The sequence below is a fragment of the Babjeviella inositovora genome, assembly GCF_001661335.1.
Source record: "Babjeviella inositovora NRRL Y-12698 unplaced genomic scaffold BABINscaffold_6, whole genome shotgun sequence".
Classification (NCBI taxonomy): Eukaryota; Fungi; Ascomycota; class Pichiomycetes; order Serinales; genus Babjeviella; species Babjeviella inositovora.
In genome coordinates, this window is record NW_017566843.1 from 163,764 (window position 1) to 189,855 (window position 26,092).

At 49.5% G+C, this 26,092-nt stretch overlaps 9 protein-coding genes across 9 annotated transcripts; 6 read left to right on the forward strand and 3 right to left on the reverse strand.

The window, feature by feature from the left end:
* Positions 1-1,475: 1,475 nt before the first annotated feature.
* Positions 1,476-2,738, forward strand: CAM1 (translation elongation factor EF1B gamma; the record flags this gene model as incomplete). Its single annotated transcript, XM_019130469.1, has 2 exons — positions 1,476-1,674; positions 1,720-2,738. The coding sequence occupies 2 exons, from the start codon at positions 1,476-1,478 to the stop codon at positions 2,736-2,738; spliced, it is 1,218 nt and encodes a 405-aa protein (XP_018985077.1).
* A 991-nt stretch (positions 2,739-3,729) lies between these two features.
* BABINDRAFT_161453 (uncharacterized protein) lies at positions 3,730-5,154 on the forward strand. The gene has a single exon (XM_019128811.1). The coding sequence runs from the start codon at positions 4,046-4,048 to the stop codon at positions 5,078-5,080; it is 1,035 nt and encodes a 344-aa protein (XP_018985078.1). The 5' UTR covers positions 3,730-4,045; the 3' UTR covers positions 5,081-5,154.
* A 928-nt stretch (positions 5,155-6,082) lies between these two features.
* ELP3 (Elongator subunit) lies at positions 6,083-7,750 on the forward strand (the record flags this gene model as incomplete). The annotated part of the gene is made up of 1 exon (XM_019131786.1): positions 6,083-7,750. The coding sequence occupies one exon, from the start codon at positions 6,083-6,085 to the stop codon at positions 7,748-7,750; it is 1,668 nt and encodes a 555-aa protein (XP_018985079.1).
* Positions 7,751-11,622: 3,872 nt separating this feature from the next.
* On the forward strand, positions 11,623-12,909 carry BABINDRAFT_25905 (uncharacterized protein; the record flags this gene model as incomplete). The annotated part of the gene is made up of 1 exon (XM_019131368.1): positions 11,623-12,909. A coding segment is annotated over one exon (1,287 nt), but the record flags the coding sequence as incomplete, so codon positions are not given.
* A 3,116-nt stretch (positions 12,910-16,025) lies between these two features.
* BABINDRAFT_7959 (uncharacterized protein) lies at positions 16,026-16,814 on the reverse strand (the record flags this gene model as incomplete). The annotated part of the gene is made up of 1 exon (XM_019132708.1): positions 16,026-16,814. The coding sequence occupies one exon, from the start codon at positions 16,812-16,814 to the stop codon at positions 16,026-16,028; it is 789 nt and encodes a 262-aa protein (XP_018985081.1).
* An 875-nt stretch (positions 16,815-17,689) lies between these two features.
* On the reverse strand, positions 17,690-21,028 carry PRP22 (DEAH-box ATP-dependent RNA helicase; the record flags this gene model as incomplete). The annotated part of the gene is made up of 2 exons (XM_019131774.1): positions 17,690-20,451; positions 20,656-21,028. The coding sequence occupies 2 exons, from the start codon at positions 21,026-21,028 to the stop codon at positions 17,690-17,692; spliced, it is 3,135 nt and encodes a 1,044-aa protein (XP_018985082.1).
* Positions 21,029-21,831: 803 nt separating this feature from the next.
* Positions 21,832-22,462, forward strand: PRE1 (proteasome core particle subunit beta 4; the record flags this gene model as incomplete). The annotated part of the gene is made up of 2 exons (XM_019132709.1): positions 21,832-21,991; positions 22,038-22,462. The coding sequence occupies 2 exons, from the start codon at positions 21,832-21,834 to the stop codon at positions 22,460-22,462; spliced, it is 585 nt and encodes a 194-aa protein (XP_018985083.1).
* Positions 22,463-22,704: 242 nt separating this feature from the next.
* On the reverse strand, positions 22,705-24,240 carry BABINDRAFT_161456 (DNA primase subunit). Its single transcript, XM_019128812.1, has one exon. It carries the CDS (start codon positions 24,157-24,159, stop codon positions 22,888-22,890), a length of 1,272 nt encoding a protein of 423 aa, XP_018985084.1. The 5' UTR covers positions 24,160-24,240; the 3' UTR covers positions 22,705-22,887.
* Positions 24,241-24,870: 630 nt separating this feature from the next.
* RIB5 (riboflavin synthase) lies at positions 24,871-26,050 on the forward strand. Its single transcript, XM_019128813.1, has one exon. The coding sequence runs from the start codon at positions 25,223-25,225 to the stop codon at positions 25,724-25,726; it is 504 nt and encodes a 167-aa protein (XP_018985085.1). The 5' UTR covers positions 24,871-25,222; the 3' UTR covers positions 25,727-26,050.
* Positions 26,051-26,092: the final 42 nt, after the last annotated feature.

Sequence of the window (26,092 nt, forward strand, 5' to 3'; positions counted from 1 at the left end):
TGTCAACTACAGAATATGTCATTGTCAGATTACTTTGGCTACGAGTGCAGGAACAACGTCAAAGCGGTAACGCTCACGCTTTCGTAGGGGTTGTAAAGCTAAACCTAGGACAGAGAAACAGCGGAGCGGCTAGTGGTTATTGTACATTAGGAGACGCGCATTCTGTGGTTAGATCTTCCTCGCCTGGTGCGTGTGAAATAATTCAAATGTCCCTTTTGTCGTAACCACAACACATCGATTGTCATTGTGCTTACAGACAGGGAAATTCTGGACAAGCCTGGTCCAGTGGCTGGTAAAGTGGCGCAGTTACATATCAAAGCCTGGGGCCAAGCTTATCTTACTATGAAGCTTGAAGCCCTAACTGAAAAAGGCGGGAAGCGAAAAATGAAAAATTTTCTGACATCGACACGTTTAGGAAAAGCTATATAAAGGCTAGGGGTTCTCCCGTTCTAAGTTACTTCCTCAATACAACCAGCACTACTACAACATATCATGGTATAGAATACCCCTGACAGTCAAACAGTATGTATTCCTATTCGCTGACAACTTCCGCACCCCTCAATTGATTTATTCGCTCCGTTTTTACAATGATGAGAAAAATTTATTAAATATACAGTTATCCCTGTCTTAAAAAACCATGTCGAGAATTTTGTTAGGCTGAAATGTTCAAGCAAGCCGAATAAAACAAAGGGCCCGTAAAGCTAGTCAAGTACAACTATTGATACGTCGTACAATTACTAACTGTTTATAGTTTTGATATCCCTTGTTTTAGCCAAGACGCCTCGGCGCTAATAAAAGATTATTTCTTAGACTGCTGTAGAATGAACCTCGTAGGCGGTATATGATAGCTCCTGAGTGTTACTAACAGCTCTGATAAGCCGATGGTATCTGTTACTAGGCTCTGCCTTCAAATCCCGGCGTCGAGCATATGTTTTTTCCGAAGCTCTTCCACCGCTGGGATATGGCGTAACCGACTGAGAATATAAGGATATCGGCTTCTTATGCCCTGTTTCCTCCCGTCTGGCCTGATCCAGGCCGAAGTTTTACCGTTCGAATAGCTTAGATAGAACCACACTGGTGATCCAGAATACGTCAAAGGTTGCTTCTACACCAAGGATTCTGATCTCGTTTCGTCATCCCCGGGCCTAACTAGGGGTTGTGACATCCGGATCGAGCCGTGCATACACAAATCCGGTAACAGATCCAGGGATGCCATATATCGAGACGCTGGACCAAGAAAATAGTCGATAATTATACACCTCATTTCGAAACAGCAGGATGATTCAGGAATCTGATTACCTGATCAGTCTGTTCTTCGATATCCCACGCCTTCACATTTTAAGCCACACCCAGGGGCGTAGGCACCCGAGCCAACCCGGGCTCGGAACGCAGCCACAATTGGCGGGGATATAAGGAGCCCCCCAGTTTACATCAAGGCAATTTTTCAGCTCTTAACGCTTCTTCTCACTACCACCATGTCGTTCGGAACCCTCTATGCCAGCCAGCAGATCCGTTCTGTTGTACCAGCGTCTTTGATCAAGTATTACAACTTGGACATTGAAATCAAGAACAAGGATGACGAATACTTCCGTCTCTTCCCTTTGAACAAAATCCCTACCTTCAAGGGCGACCACGGGTTCAAGTTGACCGAAGTTATCGCTATCTCGCTCTACTGTAAGTGTACTAAAAATGCTCAAAGTATACCGTACTGATCTTTAGTGATTTCCTTGGGCGATGCAAAGTCTCCTTTGCTCGGTAAGGACAACAAGGAGTATGCTAGAATTATCGGGTGGATGTCATTCACCAACTCCGAGTTACTCGTTGCTATCGGGTTCTTAATCAAACCGTTGACCGGAAATGCTCCGTTTGTCAAGAAGATCTCGGATGAATACACCGTTGCCTTGGAGAAGTGCTGTCAGATCGTGGAGGCCCGTCTCTACGACTTCACCTACTTGGTAGGTGAAAGACTCACCTTGGCAGACTTGTTCACCGCTGCCTGTATCTCCAGAGGCTTTGATTTCCTCTTTGGCAAGCAGTGGATAAAGGCGCACCCTAACATCACTAGATGGTTCAAGACCGTCATCCAGAGCGACATCTTGAAGGATCACTTTGCCGGTTATACCTTCCGCGAGAAGCCATTGGAGTACACTACTCCCAAGAAGGAGACTCCAACTAAGAAGGAGGCCCCTGCTAAGAAGGAGGCCCCTGCTAAGGAGGAAACTCCAGCCGAGGAATACAAAGATCCTAAGGCCAAGCACCCATTGGAAGCCTTGGGTAAGTCAAAGTTACCTTTGGATGAGTGGAAACGTGTCTACTCTAACGAAGATACCAGAGAAAAGGCCATTCCGTGGTTCTGGGAGCACTACGACCCATCAGAATGGTCTTTGTGGAAGGTTGGCTACAAGTACAACGACGAGTTGACCTTGTGCTTCATGTCCAACAACTTGGTTGGTGGCTTCTTCAACCGTTTGTCCGGTTCCACCAAGTACTTGTTCGGTTCTATGGTTGTCTACGGTGAAAACAACGACAACGGGATCATCGGTGCCTTCTTGGTCAGGGGCCAGGACTCTGTACCAGCCTTTGATGTCGCTCCCGACTGGGAATCTTATTACTACGAGAAGTTGGACGGCTCTTCGGAGGCTGACAGAGAGTTCATCAACAACATGTTCGCCTGGGACAAGCCGGTCGTCGTGGACGGCGTCTCCAGAGAGATTTCTGACGGTAAGGTGTTCAAATAAGCCTTGATCATTCTTAGGCGGAAATGCTTTTATTTTTTATTAAGCGCATTTTAGTGTCAATCTTTTATTATCAGTGGCCTGTAGGGGGGTGACGGCGGGCGTTGCTAAACGCTGGCAGCATCCATAGCGTTAGATTTTCGGTATAGATAATGCACCACGTTTCGGATAAAGGTAATCCGGGCCTTAATGTTTCTGTCCTACCCCGGTCACACCAGAGTCTAGGGCGACAAAAGAAAAACTCAATCCCGGAGCCTTTCAGCCGTTTGAATCTTCGGGTTTTTGAATTGTAGCATCGTGTCGTGTCTGGTTGCACCACATTCTGGCTATGTACAAACTGGCGCCCTCAACATCACCCAGATTTCCTCTCCGGGGTATACAGGCGTGCGTATACGGTGTATTAGCTTTGTGAGACCAGAGTGAAAGGTTCGTGTAGCTGGAAACTACAGTTATGTGCAAGCTCTTAAGAACACGCACCGAATCATTCCTCTCTACAGCACACTAATCAATTGGATGTGGCGGTAAATATACTGTAAACGAGCGCCAGATGCAGTTTTACCGTGTGACAGAGCCGGTCACCTCTCTGTCTAAGGTCCACTCTAATTTCATTCTATAGCAGCTTCTGTATGCAAGCCTCGAGCATTTGACGCGCCTGCACGCAGTCCTAGCTAAATATGTTTCAGAGTAGTATTGGCCTGCACATACGAGCCGCAAAAGTGGAAGCGTGAATCCGTTACTCCTTTTTGTTCCATAGCCTCGGGGTCGGGTGTATTATCGAGTTGCGCGGTATTAGCTTTGGTTCAGCAATGGGGGCGTTAACTCCTGGTATTCTTAACTTTGCTGCGGACGTTTCCGGCTGCGGTTGTGCTCGACAGGGCCTTTCGTTTAGACTGATAGGTGCATGTACCTCGGTGCAGGACCTGCCTCGGGGCACGTAGCCAGAAAACCTTAGGCATTTTACGTGTATATCCTTTGGCGGGCAAAGGTTGCGCGAGCGAATACTTATAGCTACAGGGCTGTCCAGAAAAGTTCGAGCAGTCTACTCACACCCAGGACTAACTTGAGATACAAAAGTTAAGCGTCCGATAATTATCCATCTAGTTTTATTCAGCTCTGTTTCATCATCCCTAACCAAGCCCCGTTCGCGAACGAGTTTTGATATATACCCCCTCCCCAGAATTGTGACCCCTCCCCTATTGCGGTCTACACACCCATATATTAAACTCTAGTTCGCCAAACCAGCCGTGATAGCCAACGAGTGGTAGACTCCACGACCTTCTTAACGTCCGATCTACCCATCTCCACCCACAATGTCTGCAGTAGCGAATAAAGTGCCTGACTCTGACCCGAACCCCACCGAGACTCGCGAGTCCGAGCCGCGCGCGCGTCACCGCCCTAGCTCGCTCGACCTTCGCTCGTCAAACTTGATGCCGGGAAAATCTAAGGAGGATCTTGAGTCGTTTGCCCTTAAAATTGTCTCACCGGGCCTCCCGCCGTTAAACCGCGTGCAGCAGTCAACCGTGACTCTCTCCAAGTCAATCGAGCTCCAGCAGAAGCATCTAATTGCGCAGCGTACGAACGAGTCACCGAGCACGAGTACACTTCCGGATCTCGAGTTGCCTATGACCAAGCGCCTTCAGCGTGGCAAGTTGCCAGCACCACTTAACATAGTGCAGGGCTACTCCCAGCCAATAATCCAGTCTGCGCCAATCCGTTCCAGTACGAGCATTCGCCAACAACAACAGCAATACCTCCAGATGTACCAGCAGATGAAGGCGGGTTTCCCGGGTGCTACGGGCCCGTATACGGGTGCCTATTCGGGGGCTCGTCTGGCGCGCACGCCGTTACACTCATCGCGGCGCACCGCGGCACGCGCCTACCCATCGCCATATGCCCAAATGTACCAGCACCAACAGCTTCAGCAAATGCAGCTCCAGATGCAGAACACAGCCCGTGCAGGTCAGAGAACCCCAATTGTGGACGTGTTTTCGAACTCGACGAAGCGATTTGCGCCGGGAAGCTCGCAGCCACTATCCGCGCAGGGCGAGCGGTTCTCATTCCGCACAGCACCCGATTCAGCTCGCGATGCGGTTGCGAGTCGCGAGTTGCCGGATGAAGGTGACGATGTCGAAAACGTGGCCATTTCTCCAGAGGACGAAACCCCCACTCCTGCCCCCGACAAGAAGGTCAAACATAAGGGAAAGATTGTGCTTGAGTGCGGTGAGAGCGAGCAAGTGTTTGAATTCGAGTTCCTGACGGAGCGCGAGCTGGGCGACAAGGCAAACTGGGAGAAATGGCGCAAGGTGTGCGAAACCACGTGGAATGAATACGAGAAGATGACCTAAAAGTACCAAGACTGGTGCGACTTTGTGTGTCTAGATATCAAGGTGTCTAGCAGTAATGAATACTTGTAACGAATACTTGTAGCTACACGGAACTGTAGGGGGCAAACTGAACCGGTGTGGCGGGTTGGATATTGGCATTGGTCCTGGCATGGTATATCCGATGCCTTTATCAGTTTAAATAAATTGGTTACATGCACATGTCCCCCCGGCTGTACTCTCGTTATCCTGACATATTTCTACAACGATAGATCAGAGAGTTAGAAATCTACACCCCTTTGAGCTATTTCAAGTCGCCAAGGATCATATTCCCCGCAAAACCTTGCTCGGTCAGGCATGATGGCACCAATAGAGTGATTTAGGCATTTGCAACATGGCCAAAGATGAAACTAGTGACGTCATTATCTTATCGGCATCTCTCTATATGCATTTGGATGATCTCTTATCTGGCCTTAATTTCTTGATTCTAAGTTATATCTCCTGGCTGATGCCTTCCTTGTTTCACACACTCATTTGTATAAGCGTATCGAACTTATTCCCATAAACGGGCAACCGTAAAGCCAGATGTGTATTAGTATAGCGTTTCTATCCCCACTCGAATCATTTACTTTATCTAGCTGAATCTGAGCAATGATCTAATCCCTGTCACCCCTGGATCTCTTAAAAAGTACTTTAGCCCAAAAATTGTCCAAAGACAGTCCCGGCATCAGACCCTACAACCGACCTTCCAGCCAACTACGTTTGGAGCAAATGTTAGCACTCGAGGCCATGTAGTCAGTTATACCCAATAATTACACATCAAAATGCCTAACATCCATTAAATATATTCTATTAAGGTGTCATCCTATAAATACTGCGCTGCGACCCTATATACTCATGAAAATTCTCAAAGGGTTTGGCTTACCCTTGGTCCTTCAAACCTGCAATGTCTCCTGCACGTGGTGAAAAAAAAAAAAAACCAAACTCCACATCTAACCACAACTTTTTACTCTTCATCCCCATCACATGTCACAGAACCAGTACAAATCGAAACAAAAGCTTGCGCCGGAGAAGGAAAGGTTCCTCCAGTGCTGTGGGGACATTTCGCTAGAGCTCGTAGCAGGACTTCAGAAGTCTAAGGACATCAACCTCAATGGGCTCATCATCCGCTACGCGAAGAAGTACAAGCTCAAGCAACAGCCGCGGTTAACAGACATTATTTCCTCGATTCCCGACCAGTACAAGAAGTACCTTATTCCAAAATTGAAGGCCAAGCCGGTGCGTACCGCATCGGGAATCGCCGTCGTCGCCGTCATGTGCAAGCCCCACCGATGCCCTCACATCGCTTACACCGGGAACATCTGCGTGTACTGTCCGGGCGGGCCAGACTCTGACTTTGAGTACTCGACCCAGTCATACACAGGGTACGAGCCAACATCGATGAGAGCCATCCGCGCGAGATATGACCCGTACGAGCAGGCCAGGGGGCGCATCGAGCAGTTGAAACAGCTTGGCCATTCCATCGACAAGGTGGAGTATATCATTATGGGTGGCACATTTATGTCCTTGCCTATCGAATACCGTGAAGGGTTTATTACCCAGCTTCACAACGCATTGACAGGGTTTAACGGTACTAATATCGACGAGGCGATTGCGTACTCCCAGCAGTCATACACAAAGTGCGTGGGGATCACCATCGAAACCAGGCCGGATTATTGCACGGAGACTCATTTGTCCGATATGTTGAAGTACGGGTGTACACGGCTAGAAATTGGGGTGCAGTCCGTGTATGAAGACGTCGCGAGAGACACCAACAGGGGACACACCGTGAAGGCGGTGAGCGAAACCTTTGCGTACGCGAAGGACGCCGGGTACAAGGTGGTAAGCCACATGATGCCGGATCTTCCAAACGTGGGAATGGAACGTGACTTGGAACAGTTTAAGGAGTACTTTGAGAGCCCTGACTTTAGGACCGATGGGTTGAAATTGTATCCAACGTTGGTCATTCGTGGGACCGGGTTGTACGAATTGTGGAAGACTGGGAGATACAAGTCGTACAATGCGAACGCGTTGATCGACTTGGTGGCACGGATTATGGCTCTTGTTCCACCATGGACCAGAATCTACCGTGTCCAGAGAGACATTCCGATGCCGTTGGTCACATCGGGGGTGGAGAACGGCAACTTGCGTGAGCTCGCGCTTGCCCGAATGAAGGATTTTGGCACCAGCTGCAGGGATGTTCGTACCAGAGAGGTTGGGATCCAGGAGGTCCACCACAAGGTCCATCCCGACCAGGTAGAGTTGGTAAGGCGTGACTATTACGCTAACGGTGGCTGGGAAACGTTCTTATCGTACGAAGATCCCAAACAGGACATTCTCATTGGCTTGTTGCGTTTGAGAAAGGCGTCGAAGAAGTATACTTACAGAAAGGAATTGACCAAGCAGCCGTCATCGATTGTCCGAGAGTTACACGTGTATGGGTCTGTTGTTCCGTTGCACTCGCGTGATCCGCGTAAATTCCAGCACCAGGGTTTTGGGACCTTGTTGATGGAGGAGGCTGCCCGTATTGCCCGCGAGGAGCACGGCAGTGAGAAAATCAGTGTTATCAGTGGTGTCGGTGTGAGAAACTACTATGCCAAGTTGGGGTATTTCCTTGATGGGCCGTACATGTCCATGATGTTGAACGAGGAGTAATTTATAATAAATTTCACGTTATCCGCTATGATTATAGTCAGTAGATTTGCGAAGAGAAAGCTTCCCGATCGGTTGGGATGAAAAGGTTGGCCGGAAAGACCAAGGCTATTGGCTTATATCTGGAGGCAATGGTAGAGAAAAGCAATAAATAAAAAGGTTCGTATAGTGGAAAGGTTTACACTTAGGGGTCAAGAAAGTTGTTTGAGTGAACGCTAACCCGACAGATAAGATCGTCATCTAGTTTGTCGAGCCCTCAGTTTAAGTGTTAACAATCCTTCACGAAAGCTGACAAGGTGTTTCTGCACAACTACCGCCAGTTAGATAGAGGCTACTCTGTTTTGGAAGCATAATAAATCTTTGCTCACGTTCTACTTCAAATTCTCTGTTATGTAAAAGGAGAAGATATTTCGTGTTCGAACGAAGCTCCGCAATATATTACGGGAAATAATACACCCTGCTTTAACCGTCATAGGAGTTGTAGGCTCCGCCAGGGAAAAGGGTTTCAATGACACAGTACAGAAGTACATCGTCCATTAGATGGTATTTGAATTCCAGGAAATTCAATCATATCAATATTGTTTCAGTATTAGAAGCAACTCCAGGGGTACTCCAACGCCCGCCCTTCAAAGTTGGTATATCGCTCGAAAGCTAGCTCGCAGAGAATACCCCTATTTCCAACCAGTTATAAGCGCTCTGGATACACCAAGGGTGGCACTTCTTTCTTGAAGTTATTTACGTTTTGGACTGGTCTCACCGTTTAGTAATGTCCCTGTGCTAGCCATTGTGTGAGCTTTAAGCGCCGTGCATGTCTCTGAGGCACGATCGTACTACTGTCACTTTTATTTTGCCACTGCACGACTGAACACGTCGCTTTCCCCAGTTAGCCGCCGGATCTCTAAATCAAAAGGACATCATCAAACAGTTCTTTACAGCCCTTAACTGATCTCACAGCTTTCCGTATACAGGCACCATTTGCAATGCTGGAAGAAAGTCCAATCCCGGGAAACCTCACTAGTGAGCCGCCCAAGGCAGACGTCCCATCCAAAAACAAGAAAAAGAACCAGAAGAAGAAGGAAAGGAAGAAGAACCAGAACAAAGCCGCTGCCGCGGAACAGCACCACGAAACCAACCATGACGCCGGGAAGAGCGAGGAAAAGGCTCCCGAAGAGGCCCCACCAACCCTCATCAACGACTACGTTCCGCAAGAGTCGTCAGTAGCGGAAGCAGCCGTCGAAGAGCCCGCGACCAAGCCATTGCCGACGCTTATTCCGGGGTACGAAGAGGAGGCGACGGCCGACAAAGTGTTTGATGTGACAGTTGAGGAGCCAGTGGTTGCTAGTGCGGAAAAGGAGCCTAAGAACGATGAAGGGGCTCAAGCTCTTTCAGATATTGACGCTGAAGCTGCCGAAGCTGCCGAAGCTTCTATACCAAATTCTGTCGAGCATCCAGAAGTCATGGAGGATATTATAACCAAAATGACTGAGTCTGCTGCTACCGAATCTTTTACGATTGATACTTCTGCCGAGGAACCTCGTTCACAGGAACAAGTGGAAAAGCCACTGGCGACACCTGAACCAGATGCCGAGTCAAAATGCATTGATGAACCACAAGTGGAGGTACAGAGGGCATCCCATTGTTTCGTCGTTAGCTTGGCTGATCCTGAAGTTCCTCCATTGGTGCCCCAGTCCGGGGATACCTTGGTGCCTTTATCGCTGCCTGAAACCAATACAGACTTAGTTTTTGACGATATGAACAAGGCAGCATCACAGACTGTTGCTCCATTGGAGGCCCAAGAAGCTTCGGCCCCTTTATTTGACGATTTGAGCAGAGACACAGCGCAATCCGAAACTACCCCGTTCGAAGATTCACACGCACCAGCATCGTTCTTCGATGAATTGGCCAAAGAGACTTCTAGCTCAGAGTCTACGTCATCGGGCGAAAGACTTCCTACGGAGTCGTCTCCCCAAGCGCCAAGCTCTTTGTCTGATATGACGAAAGACGTTTCACAACTGGATGCTCTGTTTGAACCTAATGCTCCAAGATCGTTTTTTGATGAATTAGCAGCTGGCCCGGAAACTGTAGATGCATCACCTGCTGCAGCCAAGACAGCTGATACCACCCCTTTCTTCCTCGACAACACAAACCCACCACCGTTCTCTATTCAGGACGAAATCCACCAGATTGCCCTGGAATCCTCCCACAACCGTGAGTCGTTAGTGGCTGCCCATGAAGACATCCATGCCTCACCACCAGTGCTGGCCCAACACGAGGAACTAAACCCTTCCCCTGTGGTTTCACCGCCTGTGAACGGTGGCACCGAACAAGTCCTTGAATTCGACGAATCCGAAGCCATGCCGTGGGATTCCAAAGAGCCAGCGCAGGAAATTTCGGAACTGGCTGAACCAGCCTCTTCCGTTGCGGAGGCCCAACTTGTGCCTGTTACTGGCGCTGAAAGTCTCTTTGGATCGGATGACGAAGATTTTCTTGGCAACCTTCAGAAGTCAGTGCCTGAAATTTCCAACAACACGAGTCTCAGCAAGCTCGAGTTGCTTGACTTTGACGACGATTTCCTCGATGACTCTGACGACTTTTTGCCTTCCGACGATGAACTCCCAGCTCAACCCGTTGCTGAGCTCCCGTTGCATTCCTCGAACATTGTTCTGCCAAAGGGGGCCACCTCTCACCCTGGGAAAAATGATGCCTATGATTTCCCTACAACCATGGTGGGGGCTCTTCCTAAGCCAGCACCAGTGTCCCGCTATGCCCCTTCTTACGGGTCTACTTCCAATCCAGCTGTTCCTCCCGTCGCCACTCCCACCATCTCCGTCTCTGCCAACCCTCCTATCATCCCTAAGGCGAAATCGGCCCATAAAAACTTTTTCGAGGAGCTTCCAATCGCGCTTCCGAAGCCTTCTAGGCCTGCCAGACCAGCGGCGGCTGCTTCTCAGTTTGTTCCTCAACAGGACGCCAATCGTGCTCTGAACCCACCAATGAACCCACCCCTGGGGAGTATCCCTAAGCAGCCAGTCAACCCGTACGCGATTTCTCCTGCGCCTGTGAATCTGACGTCGTCGTTACTGGCCTACACGCCCAGCCAGGCTCCTACGCGTCAACAGCGTTCCGCCTCCGGTACAATGCCTGTGCCGCCTACGGTGAACACCAGTTTGCCGAAGGCTCCTTCTACTAACGTTACTAGCCCGTACATTCCCAAAGTGGGTCGTTACGGGCCACACTCTAGAACGTCGTCTCTTGTTTCGCCTGCGGCTCAAGGGAACAACCCATACGCCCTTCCTTCTCTGAACGCCTCTGCCCCAGCGCAGGGCACTGCCAACCCGTATGCACCTCGGAGAAGAAACTCCTCGTTGTCCCAGAGCCATTTCCCGTCGTCTCTTGGTGATGCCAAGGTTGGGCCGTACAACTCAATGCCTTCAATTCCTCAGGCTGGCCAGCCGCCATTTAGCGGTGTGCCAAATCAGAACCAGAACTTTGGTATGAACCAGAGCCTTAGTGTGAACCAGAACCTTGGTATGAGCCATGGTGTAAATCAAAACCATAATTTTGGTGCGCATCAAAATCTTAGTGCGAATCAGAACCAGAATTTCACTGCCCCTCCAATTGGCCAACACGGTACTCTGATGCACCAGAATGCCTCACAAGGTCATAATGCCCCGGAGAACGCCCCATCAATGGGTTATGCTACCGCCAACCACGGATACGCTGGCCCTCCAATGAACCAGCATGTTCCGTCGATGTCTCAGAATGCCGGTGCCACACAACCCCCTGGCCATTACAGTGTTCAGGGTGGTTATAGATACGCCCCTGGTGCCTCACACACAGTCAGTAATGTGACCCCCGCGTGTGTCTCACGCTACTCCAACCCGGATAGCCTCCGCCACAGACAGCACCCTATTTTCCAATGGACAGCGAACAATGGCGTGCTTGTGGGTATTGGCAACACAGACAGTTACGGAGGCTCCCATATCACAATCAAGACGAGGCCGGTCGAGACCGTCATGACTTCCTGGGCCTATCTCAAAGAATTCCCGGGACCCCTCTCGAAAGCCAAGACCAAGAAGAAGGATGTTGAAAAGTGGATTGAGGAGAGAGCTACCAACTCTTCTGATGCAATTTTGTGGAAGGTTTTAGGCGATTTCGTTGCCTTTGACGGCGATGTGACTTCCCCTGCTTTTTCTAGGTCGATTGCCAGCTTGTTAACCCCAAACATCCAGTACGCACCTGTATCGGATGAGGTGAACTTCTCTATGCCGTCCCAGATGTCAGCCGTCAGACAGCCAAACACGCCAATGAATGCACACCGGCTTTCTGGCAACAACCTTGCTGCTTTCTGGAGCCACTTACAGTCTGCACTGACCGAAAAAGCGTTGAAGTTGGCTCTTGATGAAGGCGACTGGCCGTTGGCGTTGCTTACCGCCGGCATGGTTTCTTCTGAACGCTATGCTTCCGTCGCTGCTGCTTACATCAGGATGACCTTTGACAGGTCCTACCCTGACCGCTTACTTGCATTCATCCTTCATGTCACCTCTGGCAACGTTATGAATGCGATCACACAGTTGACAAACAGTCCAGCTGATCTCCAATGGGCGATTGAGTCGTGGAATGAGTTGGTTGCTGTAGTTTTGGTGAACTCCAGCGCCTCGCCGATGGAGTTTTTTGTTCAGTTTGGTGCTTTGTTGGTTAAGAACGGCTACGTAGTTGAGGGCCACGTCTGCTTTATCTTAGCAGGTGTTCCGTTATCTGAGACCCCTTTGCTTTCCTCTGGGGTGAAATTCCAAGCTGTGGGCTCGGTTTTGGGCAACTCGGTGTGCTCTGTCTTGATGAGCGAGGTATACGAATACGGCTTGGCCTCCTCGGTTGCCAACCCCCACACTTTACAGCTCCAGGTCAAACATGCAGGATACCTTGCCGACGCTGGCTTGTTTCTGGAAGCACAAAAGTATGTCGACGGCTTGAACGCCATTTTAAAGTCGTACGGGAAGAACGTATCTCCTTTGACCTCGTTTGCTCTTCGCGACTTTGAAGCGGTTTCCCAGAGAATTGTTTCCGGTGGTTCCTACGACCAAGGCTGGTTCAGTGGCAAGTTAAGCAAGCCTAACTTGGATAAGATGTGGGGACAGCTAGACAAGTTTATCGGCGGCGACGAATCAAGCGCTGCTAATTCCCTTGACCAGGGCGTTTTCTCCAAGTTTAGCCTGTCTCGCAATGCCTCTACTTTGGACTTTACCGCTCTTCACGGTAACCAGACTCATCTCACTCACCAAGGTACCTTTTCACATGCCGCACCTTCCGTTTCGGCTCCAGCCACCCCCGCTGAGCTTTTCAACCCCTCTCTCCAACGTCCAAGCGTTACGACAAACCACACTGAGAAATTTGTTCCTTTGGCTAGAGAACCGTTGGCGCGTTCTGCTACGTCTATTAGCATGAACAAGTACACTCCCTCTCAAGCCTACCCTGCGTCCTCTAAGACCCTTAGCTACTCTCCGGCTGGTAACCAGACATATGGGATTACCTCTCCGGTGATCCCTTCTCCTGGCCTCGCCGGGAGCTTGTCTCCGCAGTACAAGACCCTTCCGATGGAGCCCAGACATGCACTGTTGGGCATGGATGGCCCTCCACCGTTTGCTAATTCTGTTCAGTCTTCGGCCCATACCTCCCCTTCGATGCACTTTGTTAACCCTGTGAGAGACCATTCCCAGCATTCCATGCCTGGCCCGAGAAGACAATCGGTTGTCAGCAACAAGTCGGCTACTCCTGGTGATAGAGGCCGCACTCACGTTCTTTCTGCCATGCCAAGCGACACAAAGCTCGATTTTGAATCGGACGATGCGTTGTTCCATCCACCGGCCGCCCCACCGACAGTTTCGTATTCCCGTTCTCCGATAAGAAATGGGAGATATACTCCGGTGGCGCGTGAGACTGCGTCTAACCAAGACACTCCACAGCCGGTGAACCCGCCACTGGCATCAAATGGTAACACGTCTACCCAGCCTGCGGGCTATCCAGGTAGTACCCCTACTAAGGCCGCTGGTGGGTATGGTACTCCAAATGCTCCGTCCTATGGTGCAAAGACGCCGGTAAGCTCCGTTTCTAGTTACCCAGGCAGTGTTGTGAGCCCTGAAAAGTTTGAACATCCTGTTTCCAATGTCGCCGCCAAGCTAGCTGAAGCCCAAGAGGCCGAGCCATTAGGGTATCCAGTGTACCAGGACGAACAGTTCTATGGCCAAGAGGTTACTGGGCACAGTTTCAGCAATGCCAATATGGAACAACAAGAAACTGTTTCCCAGATAGGCGCCACTGTCTATGCCCAGCCTGCTGTTGTGGAAGCAGTATACGTCCTATCCGATACCGCGGAAGCAGCATACGCCCCGCCTGCTATCGCGGAATCTGTGTATGTTCCACCAACAGCTGCTAGAGTTATGGATTCTCTCGTGGTCGAACCTCTCCTGGCTTCATCAACCCCAGCTGTCCTGACCCATGCTCCGGCAGCGGCCGCAGCTAACCTGTACGCTTCTAAGCAAGCCCCTACCAAACCCAAGGTCAACAGATACGCTCCTGTCAACATTGCCTCTTCTAACATGCCTACCCGGGACGTAGCTGAGGCTACTCAGCCAGCTGCTGAGCAAGTAGATGCTTACGATTATTACAGCTACGGTGGTTACACTGTCCCAACCGCCCAAGAGGTTTCTGAGGTGGCTGCGAATTGTGACATCGAAGAGATTCGTCCAGACGGTGATGAAGCTGGTTACGAAGCCGACCGTGCGGAAGAATACGACCCAGAAGCCTATTCCTCTGGACACGTAAACGAGGCTGTGCATGAAGAGCTGGTCCAAGTTACTAACCCTGCGAGATACCAACCTGTCCCCTCCAACTCTTCAAACGCGTTCAACCAAATGCTGAACGAAGACCGTTTTGTTCCTGTCCAGTTGTATACCCCACCAGTTGCAAACAACAACTACATGAACTCTCCTGACACTGCCGGTGCCATGAGATACGGCGACGAGGTCGAAGGCGAGTCTGATTCATCGGACGACGACAAATTATTCAAGAAGGAGGAAAAGAAGGCTCCTGAACCAGCCAAGATTGAAGAACCAGCCAAGACAAAGAAAGAAGAGCCAAGGGACAAAGAACTAAAGGACGGCAAGGGCTGGTTTGGTTGGTTGGGCAAGAAGGGCTCGGAGGAACCAAAGGCGATCAAAGCCAAGCTCGGTGAAGAAAGCAGTTTTGTCTACGACGAAAAGTTGAAGAGGTGGATCAATAAGAACGCCCCACTTGAGGATCAGTTGCCGGCCGCCCCACCACCGCCTCCAAAGAAGAAGCTTCCGTCCAACATTTCTGCTCCACCGGCAGCGCCTTCTACTGTGCCCCCTAGTCTGACACAACCTGCATCGTCTGCTCCTCCAGGGATGACACCTTCTAGCATGGTTTCTCCTGGAGTGGCGCCGCCACTGCCTGCTCCGACTGGGCCTCCCGCTATGGCCGCCAAACCGAAGGCCGTAGCTTCTGGCATCGAGGATATCTTGTCGATGGGTTCTGCCGCGCCAGCTGCGAGAAGGGGTAAAAAGGCCAAGGGAAGAGGCTATGTGGACGTGATGAGCACGTTTAACCAGTAGCCTAATTAAAAGTTGCCGAATTTTATGTACATTTATATTTTATCTATTGTTTTCAGATTAAGGTCCAGGCGCTGTTTAATGAGGCTGAAGGGCTGGAAAGAGATTTCTTGATCCACATGCTTATAGATTTCATAGCACAATTACAGCGCCTTAATCGCCGGGGACCAAGTGTGACGAATCCAAGACTGTCTCATGTACTTTGAAACCATCTAGTATAGGCTTTTCGATATTGCTAAGGATGAATGCTTTATTCTGCCAACACCCCTAAGCCTGTGGGTCCAGGTTTTAGGTCCTGGGAGGACAGGCAAGGAAGACCAGCCGGTGAAACGTAGGCCACTTAGGTTAGATCTTTTATCATTCTGGAGTACAGTCACACACACCCACTCAAAGCTAGCATCGACTCCTGTCTCACAAGAAGTTTGACTTTTCTACCATCCTGATATAAGAGTGTTTCCAAAATAGTTTACTGTGTATACTCCGTTTGGCTCGCTGAGTCCGATCGTCATGCCGATCATTGGCTTTCTAGGTGCAGCGGCTACCTTTCATGGCTCAAACTATCACATTCTGTTTACTGGCATTTCAAGACCTACGCTCTTTCTCCAAAATAATCAGGCTATTTACAACGCTATATACAATTAAATAACCCGTTACAGGCGGAAAATGTCAGCCTTGGCGACCATGTCGGCGTATACCTTGTCTCTTGGGGTGGTTGGGTCGACCTCAGGCATGATCTTATCAGCTGGTGAGGATTCAAAAAGAGAGCCGGCCAAGACCACATCGTCAGAAAACGGATCCACGGTGAAGACAAAGTAGTCCACAGAGTCCTTCTCGGTCCTCTTGATTTCCTTCTTTGGCTCGCCGATGATCAACCTCTGGTTGGTGTCAAATTTGTAGACCATCTGGAACATCTCAATCGCACCGGATGGACCAGGGATAGGATTAAAGGAAACGAGTTTTGGAGGCTGGTTGAACTTAACCAAAGTCCAATCCAACTTGACCTGGGCCATATCCTTTCTTCTGGCCACCAAACTGTCCTTGACCATGGTGGCAACCTTGTCATCAATGCTGGCAAAGTTATTACTGGCAAATGCAGTGTGTACTCTCATGTAAATGTCGATGGCCTTGTGTCGGAAGTCAACCACGTCCAAGTGGCCTAACTCTCTCTTGGCCCTCGCGAAGTTGAACCAGTTCAACCCACTGTTACCCCAGCGCTTGAAGTAGGTCTTGATGAAGAAAACGGGACTGGAGAAGAATGATGGGTATTTGGAGAAGGATGGTGGGACGTAGTATTTGGCACCCACGCCAATCTTTTTGTAGAGACCGACTCTGGCCGGACCTTCGTCGGTCGCATCGGACGCAAATCTGGCACCGATCCTGCCCGCAGCACGGAACAATGGAGACTGTCTAGTGAGGGTTCTGGAAACACTGACCAACATTTTGACCCTTGATGTTTTGACCGGATATATGTTATATCAAGGTTCCTTGGAGTTTTAAGAATCTTGTTCGGGTTATCAAGGGCGGAATTTTTCACTCCTGCATGGAGGAGATTATGTAAGCCACAGTGAGATTAAATCCTAAGAGGGCAGGTATTTAGCCCCACTCCTGGGCCTAATGTTAGTGGGGGTTTGACTTAACGAGGGACTATTGTTTGGGGAAAAAGGAATTGTAACTTCATAAAACTCTCTATTTATAATATTCATATATTAGTCGGAGTAGAGTATGGAAGTCGACATTCCGAGGTGGGGTAAAACTACTGCAAGCCAAGCGTTCGTTAATTGAAATACCTCAGATAACGTCTATTTTGACCACCCGTCTCTAGATACAGCAAGCCATGCGGCAATATCACAGAGTTTCAACACTAAATTATAATTGAATATTTATCAAGAAGAGAGGAATGCTCTTAGCGAGTTGTAAGGAAAACACTGCGCAACCTGATACCTGACATACTAAGCAAAAATTGTTATAAAACGGAAGTCAAATCCGGGACTTGGAAGGTATGAGCGCTTTGTGCTAGCTAATACAGATTTGACATAGATAGTTGAGTAGTATTCTCGGGAGGAGATGGGAAAAGAGGTCACTTAGTCATTATTTCTCCCTGGAGTATGAAATGGTATTTTTCTTACCCGAAAAGTTTCACATTCACGTCATATCTGCTCGCCAGTTTCCCTATTGGCCAAATACAAGTATGTGAAAAACCCCTATAGCCCACGAGAACCCGGTTCTACACCGAAATCATTCTGATTTCTATATACTAATATTTCTTCTATATCGATTATTGATTTTTATAAATCGCCCTTCGTCTCCACTTAACCTACTGCCCCTCGGCAGTTCCCCTACCGCGACTCAACCGCCAGGCATCCTGGTCCTTCTCATGCCGGTTGAATAACGGCACAATTTTCTGCTTTTTGGTATTAGATTCCGCCACCTTGAAGAATGTCGGCGCCAATGCGACCAACCACTTAGGGTCAATTACCGTGACGCAGTGCATGTACTCCTTGGTGGTTAACAAGAGCGTGTGGTAGAGCACGTACTGGCCGTTACTGGAGCTAGTTTTTCCAAACAAGGCTGACGATGGGTGCATGTAAACAGGCGTGTTCTCGGCTAAGGTCTGGTAGAACGGATCAGTGGGTGACTTTTTAGCGGTGTTCTTAAAGAAGCCCGCCACAAGCGCCTTTCGGACGCTATCAGTTCTGGCACCACAGCTGATAAGCTCGTGTCTCGACCGCTTCATGATGGCAACCAACTGTCTCCGAACTTCCAAAACCCGCTTCATACTTCTATCCTGGATGAAATTGTCCTGGCACCACGTGCGCGTACAGCCGTTCTGGAGATACGCGTTGTACACGTTGAGAAACGTAAGATGGTCCCCGTGCGGGTGGTGGAAACGCGCCTTCTTCTTATCCGCTTGCTCCTGTTTGTCTTTAGGGCGGTAGAAGATAGTCTGGACAGAGAGGAGCGACACAATGGAGAGAATCTCCTCGGAGCATCCGTGCTCTACACTCGCTATGAGCGTCTTGGCAAGTGTCGGCTCCATGGGGAAGTCCGCCATTTTGCGCCCGAGCGGGGTTAAGAACCCATCATCGTCAAGCGCGGAGATGCGGAAGAGCTCTTCTAATGCCATGATCATCGCGCTAGCGGGCGGCGGATCCATGAACTCAAAGTGGAGGAGGTCGTTAATGCCCATGACCTTCAACATGAGAATCATGTACGTGAGGTTCGTGCGCTGGATCTCGGGTACCGTGTTGGGGAGCATCTCGCGCTTGAACGCACTCTCGGTGTAGAGGCGGTAGCACTTCCCCGGGCCCGTTCTACCGGCTCTCCCGGCGCGCTGGTTGGCCTGCGCCTGTGAAATCGGTGACACCACTAACGAGTCCATTCCGAGCTTTGCATCGTACGCGTTGATTTTCACAAACCCGGGGTCCACCACGTAGAAGATCCCGTCGATGGTAATGGACGTTTCCGCAATGTTGGTGGCCAAGACCACCTTACGCGCGCCGGAAGGCGTCTCCTCAAAGATTTTGCTCTGCATCTCTGACGAGAGAGCAGAGTACACCGGGAGGATGATCAACTCCGGGGCGGAGCTACCTAGCGCCTTGACTCGCTCGTACAACGTCTCACACGACGCCTCGATCTCCTCCTGGCCGGTTAAAAACACCAAGATATCACCCACCGGCTCAAACATGTGGATTTGCATCACCGCGTCAATCGTACTCTGCAAGTAATCCGCCTCTGGCTCACGTGTGTACATGACTTCCACCGGAAACGTCCGTCCAGGAATCGTCACCACCGGGCAGTCGTTGAAGTACTTTGAAAACTTGTCCGAATCTAACGTTGCTGATGTGACAATGATTTTGAGGTCCGGCCGTCTGGCGCACGCATCCTTCAACAACGCAAACAACACATCCGTGGCGATAGTCCGCTCGTGCGCCTCGTCCAACATGACCACGCTGTAGCGCGACATGTTGGGGTCAACGATCGCTTCTTGCTGGAGCATACCGTCAGTCATGTATTTGATCTTGGTCGCTTCCGACGTCTCGTTTTCAAACCGGACGGAGTACCCCACCTCGGCCCCCACCTTGCACCCAACCTCTTCTGCCACACGTTTCGCCACAGAAACCGCAGCCACACGTCTGGGTTGCGTACACGCGATGATGCCTGTGTCGCCGAACCCCTCCTCTGCAAGATACTGCGTAATCTGGGTGGTCTTTCCGGATCCTGTCTCCCCCACAATGACCAAGAACTGGTTCGCCCGCACCACTGCAAGGAGCTCCTCCCGCATCTTGTACACAGGAAGTCCACGGCGCTGCTCCTGCATCGGGAGGTCCGTTCGCTTCCCGTACGACGCTGTGGCCTGCTTGCGCCGCCACTCCTGCGCCGCCGTCATATTAGCTGTTTCTTTCGCTTGGATTTTAACTAACGGATCATCGCGCGCCTTCTCCTTGGCCTCGTCCTTGGCATCCTGGATCCTTTTATCTCTGCGCTCCTTCGCCAAAACCGAGCCGTTCATCGCCGCGCGGCTCATTGACCCCTCGGGGTTCTTGACTACCCGGATGGGGTCTAAATGCAAGCTTTCTTTGGTCTGGCCCGCGAGAAACGCTGGCTCCCTTTTGTTCAATTCAATATGCACCTCCTCCTGGTCCGGTTCCTCCATTTCCTCCGCAAACGCAGCGTTTACATCTTCCACGAGCTCTGGGTGGTCCGCTGCGTTCACGGCACCGGACGCGATGAGCTGGCGGAGCTCCCAGCGCTCAGGCGATGTGAGGCGTCTTTTGGGCCTGACCACCTCTTCGAACCGGCCCCGCGGCGCCTCTTCCTCCCCGGTATCTTGGTTGATATTCTTCATGCTAAGGCCGTACTTCCGCCCGTCTATCTTGACCACCTTGACATACACCTGCTGGTTGCGCGTGAGCACCTCAGACGGATGTTCGATGCGCCGATTGGCAAGAGCGGAAATGTGGCAGAGTCCGTCCACCGGGTGTTTGACACGAATGCGGATAAACGCACCAAAGTCAGTCAAGTTCGACACCACACCGGAGTAGATGTGGTCGAGAACAGGGTCCGGGTCGAGAGAGTCTGCATTATTGAATCTTTCATCCTGGGCTTCTCTCATGGCATGTCTATCGGGGTGGATTCCCCTAAAGTCATCTTTCTTTTTGATATGTTTCTCGTGTTCCTCCTGCTTGATTTCTCGTTTAATTTCACGCTTCTCATGCTTGATTTCTTGTTTAACCCCCTTGTTGGGCCTCTCCTTAGGCTTGAAAGACGGAAATAGGTCACCCGAACCATAAACCTCTTTAGGTTCTTCCTTTTTGATAATCATAACTCCCTCCCTTTTCACATCTTCCCTCTTTGTTCTATCACTTCGATTCGGAAGCGAGAGCGCACTGAGGACCTTGGCGTCTATGTCTTCCACCTTGACAGCTGCAAAATCGGGGTGATGCTCGTTAATAAGAATATCACAGCGGTCCACAAACTCCGCTGGAAATTCTCCGCCCATCTCTGCAAGCCTGGCGGCAAAATCCGTCTTGTCTGTCGCCAGTTCATACAAACTGATGACGAACCGCACCAAATCTTCGTCTGCATCGCCCAAAACTTCCCTGGAAGCAGAACAAAGCCGGTCTATCAATATCCGGGGATATACAGCGGGCATAATGGTGAATGTGTTGATTGCAAGGAGAATAATCTAGCATCAAATCAGGCTCAGATATCGCAGCCGCAGAGAAGTTTTATCTGCGGGCTCACAACGCCAGGCATCGGGGATGGCGGGGGAAGCTAGAAACCATAAGCGAGAACCTGACTTGAACACGATCGTGAGGGTTGAAGTATGACCAGAGCTTGCCAAGTCCTGGTTCTATCTTGCAGTCACTTTTCAGATTTTGGAGAGTGTGAACCATCTATACCAACCGCATGGTATGACCATAGCAATACGCCAATACCATTTTATTGGCGATGGTTATTGAATCTGAGCGCAAGTGACTGTATAAGTGACCTTTAATGGTGCTGATATTTCCACAAGAAAAAAAAAAATCCGCCACTGGGATTCGTAAGTCGTGAAGAGCTGGCTGATTGAATGCAAAACTACGAGAAAGGGAAGCCTAGACCCAGATTCTATTGCCTGCGTACACGGGGCAAAGCGGCGACTGATCCAAAAACCAACCAGATAAGCCTTAATCTCGTAATGCCTCTTTGTGAAAGTAGAGCTATATGATTCTCGCAAGATTATGTTTCGAAGCTTTTTTATACATCATAATCCACGCAATATAAAGGTATGACACTGGTAAACCTTGCCCAAGGACTCCTCCTCTACAAGTCCGTGCTAGGTCGTCCCCCTACCATCCCTGGATAGGAAATCCGGTGGCACTTTTAACGGCAAACGCCATTATTTTCCTCTCAACTGTTCTCCACTTGTCATCCATATACCTCAATTCCCACTCACCACATCGCAAAATCACAATGGACATTATTTTAGGGATCAGAGTGCAGGACTGCACCATCATCGCCACCTCGAAAGCGTTCACCAGAGGGATCTCCATCTTAAACTCTACCGACGATAAGACCAGACAGCTCGGCGAGCACTCCCTAATGGCCTTTACCGGTGAATCCGGTGACACAGGTATGTACCAAAATGCTCCTCCGATGGAGAAATACTAATCGGGCAGTTCAATTTGCGGAGTACATCCAGGCAAACATGCAGCTCCATGCGATGCGTGAGAGCTACGAGTTGTCTCCTAAGGCAACAGCCAGTTTTGTGAGAAACCAGTTGGCGTCGTCGCTCAGATCAAGAAAGCCGTACCAGGTGAACGTGCTCATTGCTGGGTTTGACACTAAAACAGAGAAGCCGTCGCTCAACTGGCTCGACTATTTGGGTACCAATGTGGAGTTGCCGTACTGTGCCCACGGCTACGCTGCTTTCTACACCTCTTCCTTATTGGACAGACACTACCGTGCTGACATGACACAGCAGGAGGGATTGGACTTGTTACAATTATGCGTCAAGGAGTTGCAGCTTAGAATGCCAATGGACTTCAAGGGCGTTTTGGTCAAGGTGGTCAGCAACGAGGGAGTCAAGATCGTGGATTTTTAAACAGTAAACGAAATAAATAATAAAAGGAAAGGAATTGTAGAGTGCACTTTTGGTAGTATGCTATAACTAGCTTCAGTTAATATTCACGTGTCTCGCATTTGAAAATAAATTGAGTCACTAATTTCTACCAGCTTGATGTGCTATAATAGATAAAAGGTTTTACTTCCCCTACTAGACAGAAATTTCTTAGAACGCGTCTTGAAACTCCCTATCTCGCTTATCTGTATACCCTTTAGGGCCTTCTTCCAAACACCTTTTACCCGTTCATTTCCACCTCTCCCTTGTATTTATGCCCACCGACTTGTATCGGGTGTTCATACTGTTAGGAAACTATTTCTCTTTAGCAATACTCGTAAACATCCTTCCAACGTCTGCTACACTCATTTCCACAACTAGTTTCGGGTATTACTAGTTTATTTTAAACACTAAAAATCCGTGCCCTCTCTCTCTCTCTTCCCCTTGAATTCATCCTTCAACAAACCTGCAACAAACTTGCGGAACAAATCCACATATGGCTTCATACTGGTCTTTTCCCAGTCAGCAAGCTTCTTGCCTATGTCGGCGTTATCCGGATTCTCATCCCACGCCTCAAGCTCCTCAAGAAGCTGAGCTAAGTTGGGCGATTTTGTCGGATGGAAATCTCCGTCTCTCGGGTCAAATGGCACACAGATGTTTCCGGTAGACGGGTGGATACAGAACGGCGACTTCAATAAATGGATCACCTGGCGCGAGACCTCTACATCCAAACGCGGATACAAGGTGCTAATGATGATGTCCTTCTTGGCTTCGTTGAGTAACTCGGTCTTGAAGTTCTTTGGCAACACCTTTGCGGCCACCGTGTTGATATCCTCCCATTTGGCCTTGGACGATGACCTCCCCTCACTCCACTTCTTGGTCAACTCGGCGATGAGCGTCTTGTCAGGCAACAACTGTGCCATTTCCTTGGCCTTTTCAAGGTCTCTCCAGGGGTCCTGGTCCTCCAAGATAATCTCCTGGAACTCCGTCTTGAGCACGTCGAAGGACCTCTCTACGAGCGGGTGGAATGGCCTCCGCACGCTGATCCGCTTGTTGGTTTTCGTCTTTAACACGTCCATGTACTCGACAATCGCACGTCTGGCGGTCTCGTCTAAGTTGCGCGCACGTTGGTCGCTGACCCAACAATGCGCCCCTCTTCTCCCGGAAAACACCCAGATCAAGTGCTCGAACCCAAAGTCCTCCCGTAATGCGCCGTCGATAATCCTGGTGGCGACAGTGATGAATTTCCAGCACTTTTCGCAGATATCCGTTTTGGAACAACACGTTCTGATTTCATCGTAATCGGTCAAATCGATATCGAATACCAACTCCTTCGCCAATGGCCTCATCGCTGACTTGGGTAATGTCTTTCTGTCCTTCGGATTGACCGCATAAACGGCACCTACCTCGAAACGCATCGGATTCGCGCGGCAGACCGCCTCTTTGAACTCTTCCGATGTCGCGTAGGAGTTGTAACGCTGGTATGCGCCGCTACGATACTCGTACGCAAACTCGCGCATCGTAAAGTCGGCAGTTGGCTTGGGAGAGTGCGAGAGCCATTGGAAAACGGCCTTGAACGGGAGGAAGCGCTGGTAGTAGAAGAGCATGTCGGAGGATGATGGCGTGGAGGACTGCACATCAGGAGCGACGTTCTCGAGGACCGGTGGCTTGGTATCGGTCATGTGTGGATTTAGGGTATGTAGAGGTATCCAGATTCGATACTTGTGCAAGACGATTTGTAGTATCCGATTGTGAAAAGCGTGAGACAAAGCAACAAGAATAGGCAGGTTGCACGAAATGGTTGAAAAAGACGCGTCACTTCACGCGTCAGCGAAAATTGAATACAGAACGCGCGTTCCCGGGCAGAGGTTGAAATAGAAACCAGGAAGCATCATTTTGCAAGAGTTTGATTTACGTCCTAAAGGCCCCATGCGGTGTTTGTAAGGTTAATGATTGGGTCTAGACTTTTTTGTGTAGTTATGATGGAAATTCCTAGTTTGCAGTATGCCTTGTAAGCTCCACAACAGTCTACATGTTTGAGCGTTGTTATGGTTTATAGAAATATATCACACGGCCTGATAAATTAGCTTTAACAAGCTTGAATGTATTTAAATAGATTATTCGAGAAAAAAATATGATTAAATAATACCGCTTTTAGTAGCTCGATGTATGGCCCGCCGATTAAGAGTTTACAACATACTTTGAGGGTTGACTCGAGGTAAAGTCACGTGCTGAATCTTTCCCGCCTTTCTGGAAGCAAACGATTATCTCAGTCTTTTGGTACGATGCGCAACCCAGGCTCGTAACCCTCAATGCTATCTGACAAATGCTTAATCAGGCGATGGGGAAAACTCCTGATCTTACCCACATACCTTCCTCTCCGCTATTTATATACCATACTCCTCCTTAACATATAATATAACCATACAGCGCACATAATGTTTACCGGAATTGTCGAGCACATTGGTAGTATGTATAAATATCGAGATCTTGGCTGTAATCTTCAGGTCTTACCTCCCTGGCCTATGAATCTCAGGTCTGATCCATATCTAATACTAACATCCAGCCATTTTGGAATACAACACACTTGATACCACTGCGACCGGTGGAAACGGCGTGACATTGACAATCGGCGACGCAGCGCCGGTGCTTGGCGACGTGCACCTCGGCGACTCCATCGCGGTGAATGGGGTGTGTCTCACGGTGACGGAGTTTGACGATGCCAAGACCACATTTAAGATCGGAATGGCACCAGAAACATTGAGACGCTCCAACTTGGGCGAATTAAAGACCGGGTCTAAGGTGAACTTGGAAAGAGCCATTTCCGGAGAGGTCCGTTTTGGCGGCCATTTCGTCCAGGGTCACGTTGACACCATTGCCACGATCGAGTCCATCACGCCGGACGCCAACTCCTTGCGCTTCTCCTTCAAGATGAGGGACGTGGAAAATATCAACTACGTTGTCGAAAAGGGCTTCATCTCCTTGGATGGGACGTCGCTCACTGTCACCGAGGTTGACTTTGACAAGGCCACCTTTGGCATCATGATGGTCGCGTACACCCAGGATAAGGTTGTAATGGCGACTAAGAAGGTCGGCGAGACCATCAACGTGGAGGTGGATTTGACCGGTAAGTTGATCGCGAGACAAATTGAGGCGCTGATGGCCCAGGAGTACGCGAAAGAGGATAGTAAGTTAGGGCAGATGATCGAGCGCATCGTCGAGAGGAAGTTGAAGGATATGATGAAATAGATACTCAGAACTGTTAATAGGTATGAAAAAGAAAGATTTTAATTACAGTTGGAAAGCTATGTGTACTAGGTATGAGTGGAGAGTTGAGGATTTAAACGCGATATTTTGTGAAAAGGTGGTATTGTGCTTGAGGCGAGGAATCGACAAGGACGGAATCTGGTCTTATGAGCAGTGCAGTGATTAGCTATGCATTTTTATTCCCCCCAAAGTACCAATATATGTGCAATTTGCCTTCAAATCAAATGTGAAAGAATCCAAAAATAACAATAAATACGGCAAGCTGTTAGATAAATTCCTAAAATCAACCAAAACTAAAGAAGCTCAACAAATGCGAGACTCAATTACCCAAGATAGGGCCTCTTCAGC